Source organism: Xenia sp. Carnegie-2017, unplaced genomic scaffold (genome assembly GCF_021976095.1).
Source record: "Xenia sp. Carnegie-2017 unplaced genomic scaffold, XeniaSp_v1 HiC_scaffold_23, whole genome shotgun sequence".
NCBI classification, from domain to species: Eukaryota; Metazoa; Cnidaria; class Anthozoa; order Malacalcyonacea; family Xeniidae; genus Xenia; species Xenia sp. Carnegie-2017.
The window spans coordinates 10,829,618-10,842,780 of NW_025813486.1; the positions used below are offsets into that span (position 1 = coordinate 10,829,618).

The following is a 13,163-nucleotide window of genomic DNA, read 5'->3' on the forward strand; positions in this document are numbered from 1 at the left end:
ATAGAGAGTATAAATAAAGCGTTTTTATATATAATACGTTTTATAAATAATAAGTTTTATTTATAATCTCTATGGTGAAGCCTATTAAAGCTCGAGCATTTTGTACGAGTGCCACCACGAGACCTGGATCAAAACCCTAGCCATAATTTTGTTGCGCAATGACTGTGACTTCGCTGCAGGTTTGATATTCTGCGCCAACTAAGTCGAAGTTTCGGTTGTTTGGATATTCAAGAAGGCATTTCAATTGAGATTTCGAAGCTGAAGAAACTTGCGAACGCTGTTTGGTGCAAGAAAACGCTTGAACAAACAAAATTGGAATTGGAATAACAACGAAGAGTATGATCTTTTGAATTTTCAAAATTGCCTCTTCAGCAGAGTCAAAATGACATATATCGCTTTGTGCACCTGTAAGGTCAGATTCTGACGTAGTTACTTGCCGTAGATGATAAAAATCACTCAATTATGCTTATGGCCTTATATTTCTTAACCTTAGTGATGTATGTGATATAAAATTGTTGGGGAAGCATAAAAACTATCTTCGCAAAAATTGAAAACTTAGATTTTAAAATGAATTAAATTATTAATTAATTATTACAATTAAATTTCTCACATTTTAAATGAATATTCAGTTGCATACAGCAATGAATTATTTAAGGTTTTGCACCTTTTGCAAGAAAAACAACAGGTTCTAAGCCTAAATGTCATCAAAACAAATTTTATTTGCTATTTCTAACATATAGAGAGAGCGTTAATTCGTGCAATTGCATTTTCAAGCTTTGTTAGTTGGTCGTGTTTGTAACTGGCAACTTGCTCATTGCTATAAAAATGTCTAGTAGTATCTCTGATTACTTTGTTTGCCACCTAGGTGGTTTTTGATGAATTTCCTCCAAGTACTTTACCCGCTATTAACCAGTTGCAACGTTTGTCTTTCCTACTAAAAGTAACTTGCCCAAGTATAGAATACACATCAATGATGAAGTATTTGTTGAATATGTCGGTGGATCGCGAATGGTTCAGAAGATTTATTTTATTTAAGAAAAAAAAGAGTTTTACATTAGATAGCACAACAATAATCAACCTCACTAGAAATACTTCTATAGCACGTTTTTGTTCTATCACCATATTTGGTATATGGTCAGCGGTTAATATATTTAATAAGAATGCTACTTTAAATAAACACCAACAGTATTGTATATTAATCAAATTCTTTTGTAATCTACGCAAGCTGTATCCTGTTAGGTCTTTTTACCTGGTGACCATATAGGTAACTTCAATAAGGAATGAATTGCTGTTGTTCCTCGTATATTATATACACTTTTTTCTAGTTGTGCCGACAATAGCACACTTGCTTTATAGCATATTTCAAATTCACATTAATTAGATAACTCTTACCAGTCGCTGCTACACCATTTATAATGAAACAAATTGGCTCTTTACCTGGTTTACTATCATAAAAATGAGATTTTGACAATGTTATAGGTAAGTTTTTGCATTTCACTGAAAGTGTCAATCAATTGAAACTTTGGTAATACTCCCCTGCAATCTAATCATATATTGTGCTATGCCATGCTGATCTCTCTTGAATGTGAAATCATTGATCACTCTCCCTAATAAATGTTCGATTGACGCCCAATGTGTTTATGCCATCATGTCTAACATAAATAAAAGAAGGGTTAGAAATATTGAAGAGTTTATTCGACATTTTGTGGAACGCAATGTTTTCGTCTGATAAAAGTGCAGGCTCAGCTATAATATCTCCGACTTTCTCCAATTTTGGTGGATTCATTTTCTGTATGTCATCCTTGCTAAACGTCTTTCGTTTGCCACCTGATAATTCAACAGTTATTTCATCGTTTTTCTCTTGTTTTACGCTTCCAGGGATAAATCCGTGTTCTTTTTCGGGCACCCAAACAAGTTTCTTCGCGCTCCATTCCGCTTGCAAAGTGGGGTCGCCAACACTTCGCCTGTCCACAGCTAAATATTTCATTTCGTTATCCATCTTCACAGGATTTTAGTAAACCTAGCACCTCTTCTTGCCACCCTTGTGCAAATATAGGTTTTCTTCTCAAAGCAGACTAACAATACACCCAAATTTAACTCAACTCAAAGTTGAATGTACATAAACACAGCTTCTCTTCAATTGAGAATGTTGCTGCATTCTGTTCTCGCTTCCTATTGGTCAATAAGGCATAGATCATGTGACGAGCACTCTCGACGTCGTGCATAAAATTAATTCAAGGTGTGGAGAAGTGTGGCGTAGTATATGTCCGCTATAAACGATACAACGTAAGTAAATCCGGGGGAAATCAATCAAACGGCAAAGAATTAATTTCAACCACAGCAAATAATATTAATAGCGCAGATATATACAGTAAAGCGTGAAAATTGAATAAATAACTAAAAAATGCGTCTTAAAACAAACAATTAATGAGTCAAAGTGGAGCTGACAATAATAATTAATCAAGTACTTCAAACTTCCGGAATTGTCATACACCATTATCTGCGTTGGTCCTCCTCCATAAGAGGTGCATAGCATGTTTTTGAAATTTGCTTGAGTTCATTGTTGTTTACAAACTGACATTTTCATTCCACACCATACAAGCTACAATGCATACATACTGTGCAAACTATACACACTATATTATATACGTACTACTGATATTTAAAAATTTGTGTGGCGCAATTTTCGCCCACTTTTAATGTTGCTCTACTACTAGCGTGAAGCAAGGAGAGACTGATGGCATGCCTATATATCGAATAAAATGTAACGTCACATTATTTATCTATTGGAGACAGAACGTTTATTAGAGTGATGCTTGTGATACAATTTCACGCTTATAGGGGTAACTGAAATTAGGCTATTCACGACATACATGTACAGTAATACAATATTAACAAGAACTACATTGAAGATCATGTTACATGTTTACAGTAGACGTTACTAGATGGTTCTCACATCATATAAAGTTTCAGTTAGGTTCATGTAAACAGCTCCTTAGTTAATTCAGACGATGTTTCTTCAATGATTAAGCAATTTCCTTAAGCATAGTGACCTTAGTTAAGACATCATGTTTTAGTTGCGATGATTTTATTTTTATACCGACTCAAAGTTCATCATCCAATCATGCTATTAGGCTTGGATTGGCTCCAAATTAGGGGCCTTGCCATTTTAACTTTTGGAGAAGCCTAAAAACTATTCCCACAAAAATTGAAAATTAGATTTCACAGTCTCTCTAAAATTTCTAACATTTTAATAGCTTGAGCACGGGAATATTGTTAGACTTTTGTAGGTAAAAAAAGATCCCGCTTATTAGAGAGCTGAGAAAAACTGTTGGTGATGTTGACTGAAGTACGTTTTGACAACCTTAGCCCATAATCATCTTCAAAGTTATCTTTAAAAGAAAAAGAGTTGCATTTTTGATGACGTTTCTGATAGTCCACAGCAATAATATTCAAAGACAGAATTCTTACTCCCTTATGGAAAATTAGTTATTTTTGAAATATTCCAGACTCCTTTTAACACTTAGCAAGTTTCTCTACATAACAAGTTTGAGCACAGTCAGTTTTGTGTAATAACATACATAGCTACTAGCTGAAGTTGCTCATGTGTACAAACTTAGAACACAAATACAAAACAAAAATTAAGGCGGCCAAAAAGTATTGGTACACTCCGTATAAAGTAACCATTTTATTTTAAATTAGTCAGAAGAAATGTTTACTCTATACGGAGTGTCAATTGTTTTGTGGTTTACTAAAATACAAAATAAGTGTCATGGCAAAAATTGTTAGCTCTCTTTTTATTCTTGCTGGATGACCGCTTGTAGTCGTTCATTGTAGTTCTTAGCTAACAAGCTTCATTCAGTGTGTCTGGCAGACTATTTTCTATTCTTTTCAAAGTTTTCCAACTCTACCAAATTTGATCTTTGTTTCTCACGGACCCTTTTCATCACCTTGTTCCACAGGTTTTAGATAGGATTTAAGTCCAGGCCAGTGAAAAACACTGATTTTGGTGATAGGTTTTCACCAGACCCAGTATGGCTATCTGCTTTAGTTTTCTTTCAAAATATTCTTTTAGTCTTCCTTTTTATTATTCTCATCACCTTGACAAGCTGTCCAGTTCTCCATAGCACGATACTACCACACGTAACCATCACCATGTTTTACAGTGGCAATGATGCAGTTTGGATTATAGACGTTTCTCTCCAAGTCTCTTCTTTCTCCACACGTAAACTGCATCTTATCCAAAAATTTCCAATTTTGTGAGATCCGACTAAATGATATTCTTTCAGTACGTTTCATTATTCTTAAGGTTATTTCTGGCAAATTATAGTCTGGCTTCGATGTCTCTTTTTTGTAAGAATGGGATTTTTTACTGCACATAACCTAACAGTCTAATCTAATAGATAGCCATACTTGATTGGACGAAACAAGTTTCAATCTTTCAGTTACCAAACTATTTGCACTGCTTATGTAGTTGTCTTGCATCATTGCACAACCATTGTTTAAATTTTATCGCTGAACAAACAGGTCAGTACCCACGAGGGCTAAAAAATTTGGCCATGGTACGTTTTCATATTTGTGAACTAGTTTTAACCATGATGGTAATTCATGGATGTGTTGTTCTGAGTAATTATCGCGGTAAGTATGCCAGTCATTCGCCAAATCTGGCGTGTCCGTATACTGGTTGAAAGTCTGATATAATCATCCATTACTCTCGAATTACTTTGCAGCTACAGCTTGTAACTTGTCAAACTAGTCGGAGACATTATTTTTTCCATATTAAGGTATTTGCATAAGGGGTGTTTATGTAAGTCTCGTCAGTAGCGTTTTCTTCATCACCCCATGCGTTATTCTGAGACCTTCCACAGAGTTTGTACCTCAAAAAGTTGGTACATTTGGAATAAAGTCAAAGTTTTGACCTTTTGTATTTGAAAATATGTTGGAAATATTTTTTGTAAAACATTTTCAGGCAGCTTTGTAAGAAGGTTATTTACAACTTTGCATGTGAAGCAAAATTGGACGAAGTTTATAGTCAAAAATTAGGAACTATCATATTCACGACGATTGGCATATACGTCAAGAAGTGAACGATTGGTGCATGATTCACCTTCTTCAACATTTCCACGCTCCATTTATACGTGAACCATTTATACTTACAGGAATCACATTAAATGATGAACTGTAAAACACTACTCATGACTTTATGGGTATACCCTTCAACTTCCTGTTGTTGCTGCTCACCAGCAAGTAAAAACTACTCATATCTGAAGAGTCATTGTAAACAATATCTTCACAAGGATTATCAGTACGAGGACATATATCGGGTGAAAAGGTAATCGCAGAAGCAATATCATCATCTTTTTCCATAGTCATAAGCTCTGGTGGTACACCATTTGCAGGCAATAAACTCAATGCATGCATAAATTAATTTTTCAGAATAATTTGGGTTATTATTATTCAACTAAACTTAAAGTGCTACTGAAGTGAAATTTTCATATTTCGTTTTTCGATACAAACGTTTTCTCTGTATTTTACTGATCATTTTGAGCTATCGCCCACTGAATTTAATCGATGGGAACGCATCGAACTTTGTGCTCAAACATGGCATATTTGCTTGTTTTGATGCGAATTTTACTTTGAGTGCGTGACGTCATATAAAGGACGGAAGTTCAATTTTAAAGCTCTTAGTATATAAAAATTATATACGAACAAGCATATTTCCACCTGGAATTTTACATATTTTATAACTTCTCTTCGCAAAAATTGCGTATATTTAGTGACAAATGAGCAACACGCATAGGTAAGCAACATTTACAATCGATTAGAGTTTTATAAACTTCTTGAATTAACTTATATTTCTCAATAAACTGGGTGCCGCATCCTTGACGAAGTCTGCGGTTTTAACACACACGCAATGTTATCAGAAACTAACTGTAACGCGCTTATTTCCAATCATCCAATGTATACTACTTTTATAAACTTCTGGATTAGACTTATCATTCTTATCATATGGGTGTCGCATCCTTGATGTAGTCTGTGGTTTTAAAACCCATGCAATATTATCACAACGCACATAATATAAGGAGAATAATTTTTTATTAAGTTAGTCAAACATAAGCACAAACTAGTTGTCTCGAAGGTTTTCATTCAACATTAAATGGTTGGCATCCAAAGATGACCCACTTTTCTTGGCTTGGTACATATTGCAGGTAACTTGTAATCACTGTTCTCTATCTGCCAAGGCTTTTTTACTTGTTCCTAGTCAAGAAAAAAAATTACATAGTGAATGGTTTGTTCTGTTTAGGCACGTACTGGCAGTACTTCATTTCAATGAAAAACTTCACAGACAGCCAAAAAAAACAAAAAATGGAACACCATATTATTCTGTGACATACCCAAAATTTAAATCAGGGGATGAAGTAGTAAGAACTGTTTCTTCAGCACCATCATATTGTAAGTTTAGCATGTATGCATTGGTACTCTTGACTTACACATCTAACCACTTGTCATTTTCCAGACTATGTTAATGAAATCAAAATGTCATGGTTCTTAGTTGTGAGGAATCCATGGACAACATATTTAAGAAGTATAAGGAAAAGTCCGAGAAGCCTTAAACAAAACTTTCTCGGATCGAATTTCCAAAACTGAGGCAATCCAACGGCATTTGGATAGGAAACAACTATCTTCAACACCATTGTTTCCCACATGTAAGTTGTTCATGCTACCATGTATAATAGGTATGGCCAGTGCATTCTAAAAGTAAACAAATTAAATTGTTATTTATAGATCAACAGCAAGATGTACTGCAAGCAAAAGGTTTAGACAAAGAAAAACAAGCTGCTTCAACAGGTCCTTCAGATCCAAAAAAAATGCGCTTATGCAAAAATTGTGGACAGCCAATGAAAGGACATCCAAAAGGTCATTGTCCACAAGAATTACTTGACAAATATTCTTAGCAGGCCAACTTTAAAGTTAGTTATAAAATAATATACTATGCTACAAAAAATGTTCTTATTTGATTAATTATTTTGATTTCACACAACAAAATTGTGAAGCATGACAGCACAATAATGAACCACATAAAGGTAAAAAGTAGAGATACATGGCAAGATATTAATCATTCGTTACAAAACAAAATTAGAAATCAAAAATGTACCAACTCATTTTCATGTATTCTTGGTCATACGCTTGTATGACCTTCCATCTTGGTCTCTTAGAAGTGAGCCAACATTCTTCCAACATTCTTCAAGACTGTAGCATGTGTCATAATCGTGTACTCTTTGTAAAGAGTAACACAGCTAATTTTTTCAATGCTAACATCGAATACCAGTTTATGCAAAGTAGGCCCAACCTATTGACAACAACGGTATTCAATGGCATCTGTCAGCAGTTGAGTACGACCTAAGCTACATGCACACCTATAAAAAAGTGGTTTGTTATCATATTTATACACCACGACATAAGGACAAAATAACATGTTTAATTCATGGTTTAATTTCTTCTAGAGTTCTAGTAACATTTATCAACTTACCACTTATCTAATTGAAAGGTTCCTTCGAACCTCGCTTCCAATGTTCGAGGTTCTAAGCCATCTGCGTCTTCTTCGACCGACACAAAATTCTCTCCGACTGCGTTCGCAAGAGGTTCATTTTCGTAAGGATTTACCACTGAATTAGCCACAATTGTATCCTCATCGCCGGAATTTGAAAGTAAATTTTCATTTGCCATATCTGAGTTTTCAGTATCCGAACTGCGTTCGCTTTCACTGCTTGAATAACTCATATTTTATTGTGTATATGTGTTAAAAATCTAACAAAATACTAGTAAATCAATGCTCCTACTTCGACTTCCGTCCTTTTTATTACGTCACATCCGTATAATATTTCAGTGGTAAAAATTCGCACGCGTAACCCAACTTTGAGCAAAAATTTATTGTTGATCCCGTGCTTCAATATGCATAAAAATTATGCCAAAGTGATCAGGAAAGATAGAACTATTTGATTATAGAAAAAAATCGATACCCAAAATTTCACTTCAGTAGCACTTTAAGCATTGTGCATATTTTGTTTTCTAACTATTACATCATTGAATGTGTTATCATTGACAATAAAACAACCAAATCTTTAGGATTTCTGGTCGAAAATTTTGCCAGCTCTATAAGATTTTGTGCAAGTTTGATCGATACAATGCCGTGAATAACCTCGTTGACCACTAGCATGCCTTAATATGAACTCTTATAATTGGCAATGCCCGAAAATCAATCAGCATTTCCTCAACTTGAGTTAAGTTTTCCAGTTCATCTGGGACGGATGCAGCAATCATGGAGTTTTCAAATGAAAACTTTCAAAGATGTTTTCTGTCTTCAGAGCAACCTAAAACCACATAAGTAGATGTTGGTTTAGATTTGAGGGGCTATGCCTCATAACAAATTGTACAGTGGCTGACATTATATTGCATATATTTATAAAACTTATCCAAGGTTGCTCTCTTATGTTTTTTAGACTGTCTATATTTCTCAAGTCTCGCTTGCCGCTCAATATCAATTTTAACTGACCTCTTTTGTCTTTTAGATTGTTTATCATAGCTAGTCTGGATTGTCGTTCAAAGTTAGTTTCAACTGACCTCTTTTGTCTTTTAGAAAGTCTATCTTTTTCAAGTCTATTCTGTTTAGCAAATTCAGTTTCCTCTGACCAATTTCTTTTCATGGACTCGATCACTTTTCTAAGTCTGGATGATAAACAAACAAATATAAACAGTTTTATTGTTTTATTATAGCCATCAAATGCAGCCTTCTAATATAAACATAGCATAGCTATGCTTCATGAATGTTTTAAACCTGCGGAAACTTCATGCACCATGATATCCGTTGGCTTCCATCCCTAGAGGTGAATAACACGTATTCTTTATTTGAGTGTATTGATTATCTTGCACACCAATATTTTACCATAGGCGTTGAAAGGCGGAAGGACTGGGAGGGGCTTTAGCCCACCAAAAATTTGAAATGGTGTGGGGCGGGGAAAGCCACAAAAAAGGATAATCATTGGCCAATTTGATGCGTATGCATTGCATGGAAACTCCAAGGCTATTCGTGTTTTTGAGTGGGTTATATTTGAGAATTGGTTTAAAGTTAACCATAGAAAAAACTAATGTCATGATTATAGTTTGTAACTAGGTTTTTAGTTTGAGCAGCAATTAGAGAAATATAGTGGAGAAAGAGTATGAGTATCCTTTCACTAAAATTTAAGCCAGCAAATCATGGTGTCATTTAATTTATAACTCCGTGGCATTGACAAGTAGGGCAAGGGAATGAGCTTGGAGGTAATACTTTTTCATAATAAGGAAATGAGAGTAGAAAGTAGGAAAGGGGTTGACACTTGTTTGATTATCTATGTAACTCCAAATCCCAACTCATTTAATCCATAATTTGTTCACCAAACTATCTGGTTTTATTAAAGTTTTGGCAGTTCAGAAAAATTTCTGAAGTGGCTACTAAGCGTACTTTGACACTTTTGATTTGAGTATTTACTTGCGTGTCCATGTGCTTCGTTGTGTCATTGAAAGTATTTTTACTTAATTAAAAAAGTATTGCAATTGCTTATGAACCCAAAAAGGCGTAAATTGAAATGCCCCCTCCCCTCCCCCCAATTAATTTTTATTGACGCCAATTTGTTTATGTCCTCAAATCTATTCTAAAATAACAGAATTAAGGGTTATGGAACATTGAAATATTGTTCGACATTTTGTGGACATGTCGCCCAGAAAAAGGAATTTAGCGAGACAACACTAAGTGTTGTAGACGTTCTTATAATTCTTATAAAAGAACTGCTATTTGAAGGGTATTAAAATAAGAAATTCTTAGTGCAACACATTTTAAACTCTTAATTTTTTCCAATGTTGTAAAAAACAGATTATTTTGATGCCTGCTTTTTAAATACTAATATACTTCAATAATGCCGATTTATAGAAAATTTTTACTTTAAAAGTCTTCATTATTTAAGTAGGTGAATATTTCTTATCTATAAATTTCGCAATTAAATGCAAGCATTTTAGCAATAGATATATAAGTATTTATAAAAATTCGGAAGTTTTCTTGTTGCAAATAAATTTCAACTTAATGCAAATAAAACCCCCAAAACACAGGAAACTGATACCACGTGAATTGAGATTTAGAAATTTCGAAGGAGAGGGCATGTCCCCTATCACTATCAGAAAAACTTATGGCGCTCAAAAGTATGCACCCCTAAAGTTTATGTCTGGCTTTTAACAGTTCTATTTAAAATATATATTTATCATTCACCATAGCAAATACGCTGTTCATATATTAGTATCTAAATAAAAAAATTTTTGAACTGTGTAAATAAAAAAAAGTTTGCTGCATACAACAATTAGTTATAAATTTTCTTTCTTAAATCCCTTCAAAATCTATAATATGCATTTATCGTATCTATACGAATATCCAATATAACTAAGGTCTAGTGCAACGGCAGAGAATCCTTTACCCAAAAACCAGTTGCTGAGTAGTGAAAAAAGTTGTAGAACTCATGATAGCTTTGCGAAAGTTTTCATTGCTTGTAAAACTTTATCAAACACGACGTTTTCGTCGGGAAAAAGAGCAGAAGCTGCAATAATATCATAACAATTAACAAACTAGTTATTAAGTATTGGTTGCATGATACGAGTCGTCCACCGAGAATGAAAACAAAAACGAGGTGTATTTTCTTTTTACAGAAGATGAGATTATATACTTGAATTGTCTAATGGCCATACCAAGAAGATAGAAGTTATCTTCGTTGGAGTAGAGAGTCCATTGTGGAAATTGTGTTGCTGTCGTTATCAAGTCCAAAGAGAATATCGATGCAAAAAATCTTTTATTTACTTGTCATTGTCCTGAGGAAACTTGAGCAGATCAAAAGTCATAGAAAACCCTTGGAATGAAAAGATGATTTGTTATAAAATTCAGGTTTTGTGTACGTTCACCAAAATTTTGTAGAATGAGTTTGACGATCAAGTCAAGCAATAATTAAGCAACGAGTAAATATTCAAAGTCAAAACCCTTTAAGCCTCTGAAGTAATGGTAAAACAGCCCTTAACTGTTATCAAAAATCTATAATGGTCTGATTATTCTTTTTTCGATGGAATGAGTATAAAGATAATATAAATAATTTTTTAATAAAGAAGTAAGTAAAACACATGTCTGATATAAAAGAACATGTCTTGTTATTAAGAAGCATCAAGCAAATTTAATGCGCAACACCGGGGTTTTTTGCAAACAAAAATATAAGCTACAGAGATATATTTTTCAGGGAGGAACTGTGAATTTGTGTGTATTTCTTCTACTGTCTTTATAAAGGTAGAATCACGCAGAATTTTTGTTGGCAATCCTTTAAAATTTATAGTTGCATGTATGTTACCAAAACATGAAAGCAGATATTACGCTTATCTGTTCAAACAAAAACTTGATTTTTTAAAGATTTTTGGAGTCATATTTTGAAATTTGGCAGGTTTTCTTGCATTTCTTACGATAATGATCAAAAAAGTTAGAGGGTAATGGAGTTACACCATTTGTTTTCTCCTTCACATTGTGCATGAAGTTTGTACTTGCACCATTGTAATCAGGGAGAAAAGATTTTTCTGACAATAAAAATTTGACTTCGTCATTTTCTTCGTTAATTGACTTCAACATGTTAAAGTTTTGCAGGGCAGAACGGATTTCTTTGAGTGTTGATATCACGTTTGTTTTGAACATGTTTGTTTCTGGTAAAGCATCATTTCCATTTAGGTAGGCATCCATGTTGAGAATTTGAAACTTTTCTTACAAAAAAAATCTTAAAATTGCAGCAAATGATGAATTTAAAATTGCATCAAACAAACAATCTTCCAAACTTTCTTAAATGATAAAAGGGGTTTCTCCGAAATTACTTCAGTAAACTTCGCAATCTTTTTACTTCGTTCTTCTTTCTCTTAAGCCATGCCTCTAAAGCTTTGCAAGAAAAAGGAGGTCTTTCATTTTCATTAACAATGCTGGCAATCACTTATTCTTCACTTTTTCTTCCAATAATTTTAGGAAGCAGAAAGTACACCTTTTTTAACAATTTGATTTGTACTTTTCAATATATTTACGATAGAGAGTAATCTGTTTTTTCAAACTTGGAAAGTTACAAAAAATATCTTCTAGAAAAAGGTCATTACACTCTGCTTCAAAAATTGAGAAATTGAAGTATTTCAGATGTCTCATTAGCCAATTTTAAAGTTATCTCCTTTGTTATTATTTTATATCTACAATCAAAGCTACTCAATGGGTGTTGTTGCACTTTGATTGGAACTAAATTCCATCTTTTCTCATTAATAAGTGACGGTAACTTATTGTAGACTTTTACAGCCTCCTCAAAATTTGTCAGATTATTGTCCACGTGAAAGTCTGCATATATCATGCACTTGATGTTTTTGATTGTTTCTTTCTGTTCTTTACTATACCTATTACGCCATTACTATCGAGTGCTATATTTCGTAGACTTTTTACCAAATATTCAATCTTTTCGTTTACGTTTCTAACAGACTTATCTTTTGAATGTTCCTTATGAAACACAATAAATGCTTGGAATTGCACAATATTTCAAAACGACATCAGTAGCCATGTAAGGGTCAAATAACTTAGAATACTGAGTTTTTCTATTACCTCGATGTTAAAAATTTAGTCGTTTTATCGCTGTTGTCGTTTCGTATTTGAGAACAAAACCGAATTGACTGTTCGATGTTTTTACATCATTTAAGTATTTTGCTACTCCCTTAAAATTCACCATGTCAATATTTGCATCCATGTCAAGCACATTTGTTTTGTCAATATTTGAATTTTCTGTAAAGACTTCATCAGTTCTTGAAGTTTTTGAACAGTTAAAATTTCTTTCATTTGCTCAGGTAACCATAGAGCTTCTCCTGAAATTAATGTGTTTAAGCGACGATCATAAAGCATCCTCAAGTTGAATTGGCGACCAAGAGCAGGTATCATTTTTCTATGAATTAAAAATGTTGTTCTTTATAGTAATAAGTTTTTGTTAACGCTAACCTGTAACACTAACACACAGTTTAGGCTCTAAAAATAAATTCAGGCTTACAAATACATAATGATTTATAAAACGGATGTAAAAACGATGTGTAAAACAATG

The 13,163-nt window shown here is 33.6% G+C and overlaps 1 protein-coding gene and 3 long non-coding RNA genes across 4 annotated transcripts; 1 reads left to right on the forward strand and 3 right to left on the reverse strand.

Annotated features, from left to right (window-relative positions):
* Window positions 1-1,591: 1,591 nt before the first annotated feature.
* Window positions 1,592-1,999, reverse strand: LOC124449097 (myosin-11-like). Its single transcript, XM_047000042.1, has one exon. The coding sequence runs from the start codon at window positions 1,997-1,999 to the stop codon at window positions 1,592-1,594; it is 408 nt and encodes a 135-aa protein (XP_046855998.1).
* A 4,113-nt stretch (window positions 2,000-6,112) lies between these two features.
* On the reverse strand, window positions 6,113-6,485 carry LOC124449404. The gene is made up of 2 exons (XR_006949383.1): window positions 6,396-6,485; window positions 6,113-6,258 (listed from the first exon to the last, which is right to left on the reverse strand). It is a non-coding gene; the product is annotated as an uncharacterized LOC124449404 (long non-coding RNA).
* On the forward strand, window positions 6,331-6,861 carry LOC124449402. Its single transcript, XR_006949381.1, has 3 exons — window positions 6,331-6,453; window positions 6,554-6,707; window positions 6,787-6,861. It is a non-coding gene; the product is annotated as an uncharacterized LOC124449402 (long non-coding RNA).
* LOC124449403 lies at window positions 6,667-8,024 on the reverse strand. Its single transcript, XR_006949382.1, has 3 exons — window positions 7,532-8,024; window positions 7,161-7,418; window positions 6,667-6,753 (listed from the first exon to the last, which is right to left on the reverse strand). It is a non-coding gene; the product is annotated as an uncharacterized LOC124449403 (long non-coding RNA).
* Between the last annotated feature and the right edge of the window lie 5,139 nt (window positions 8,025-13,163).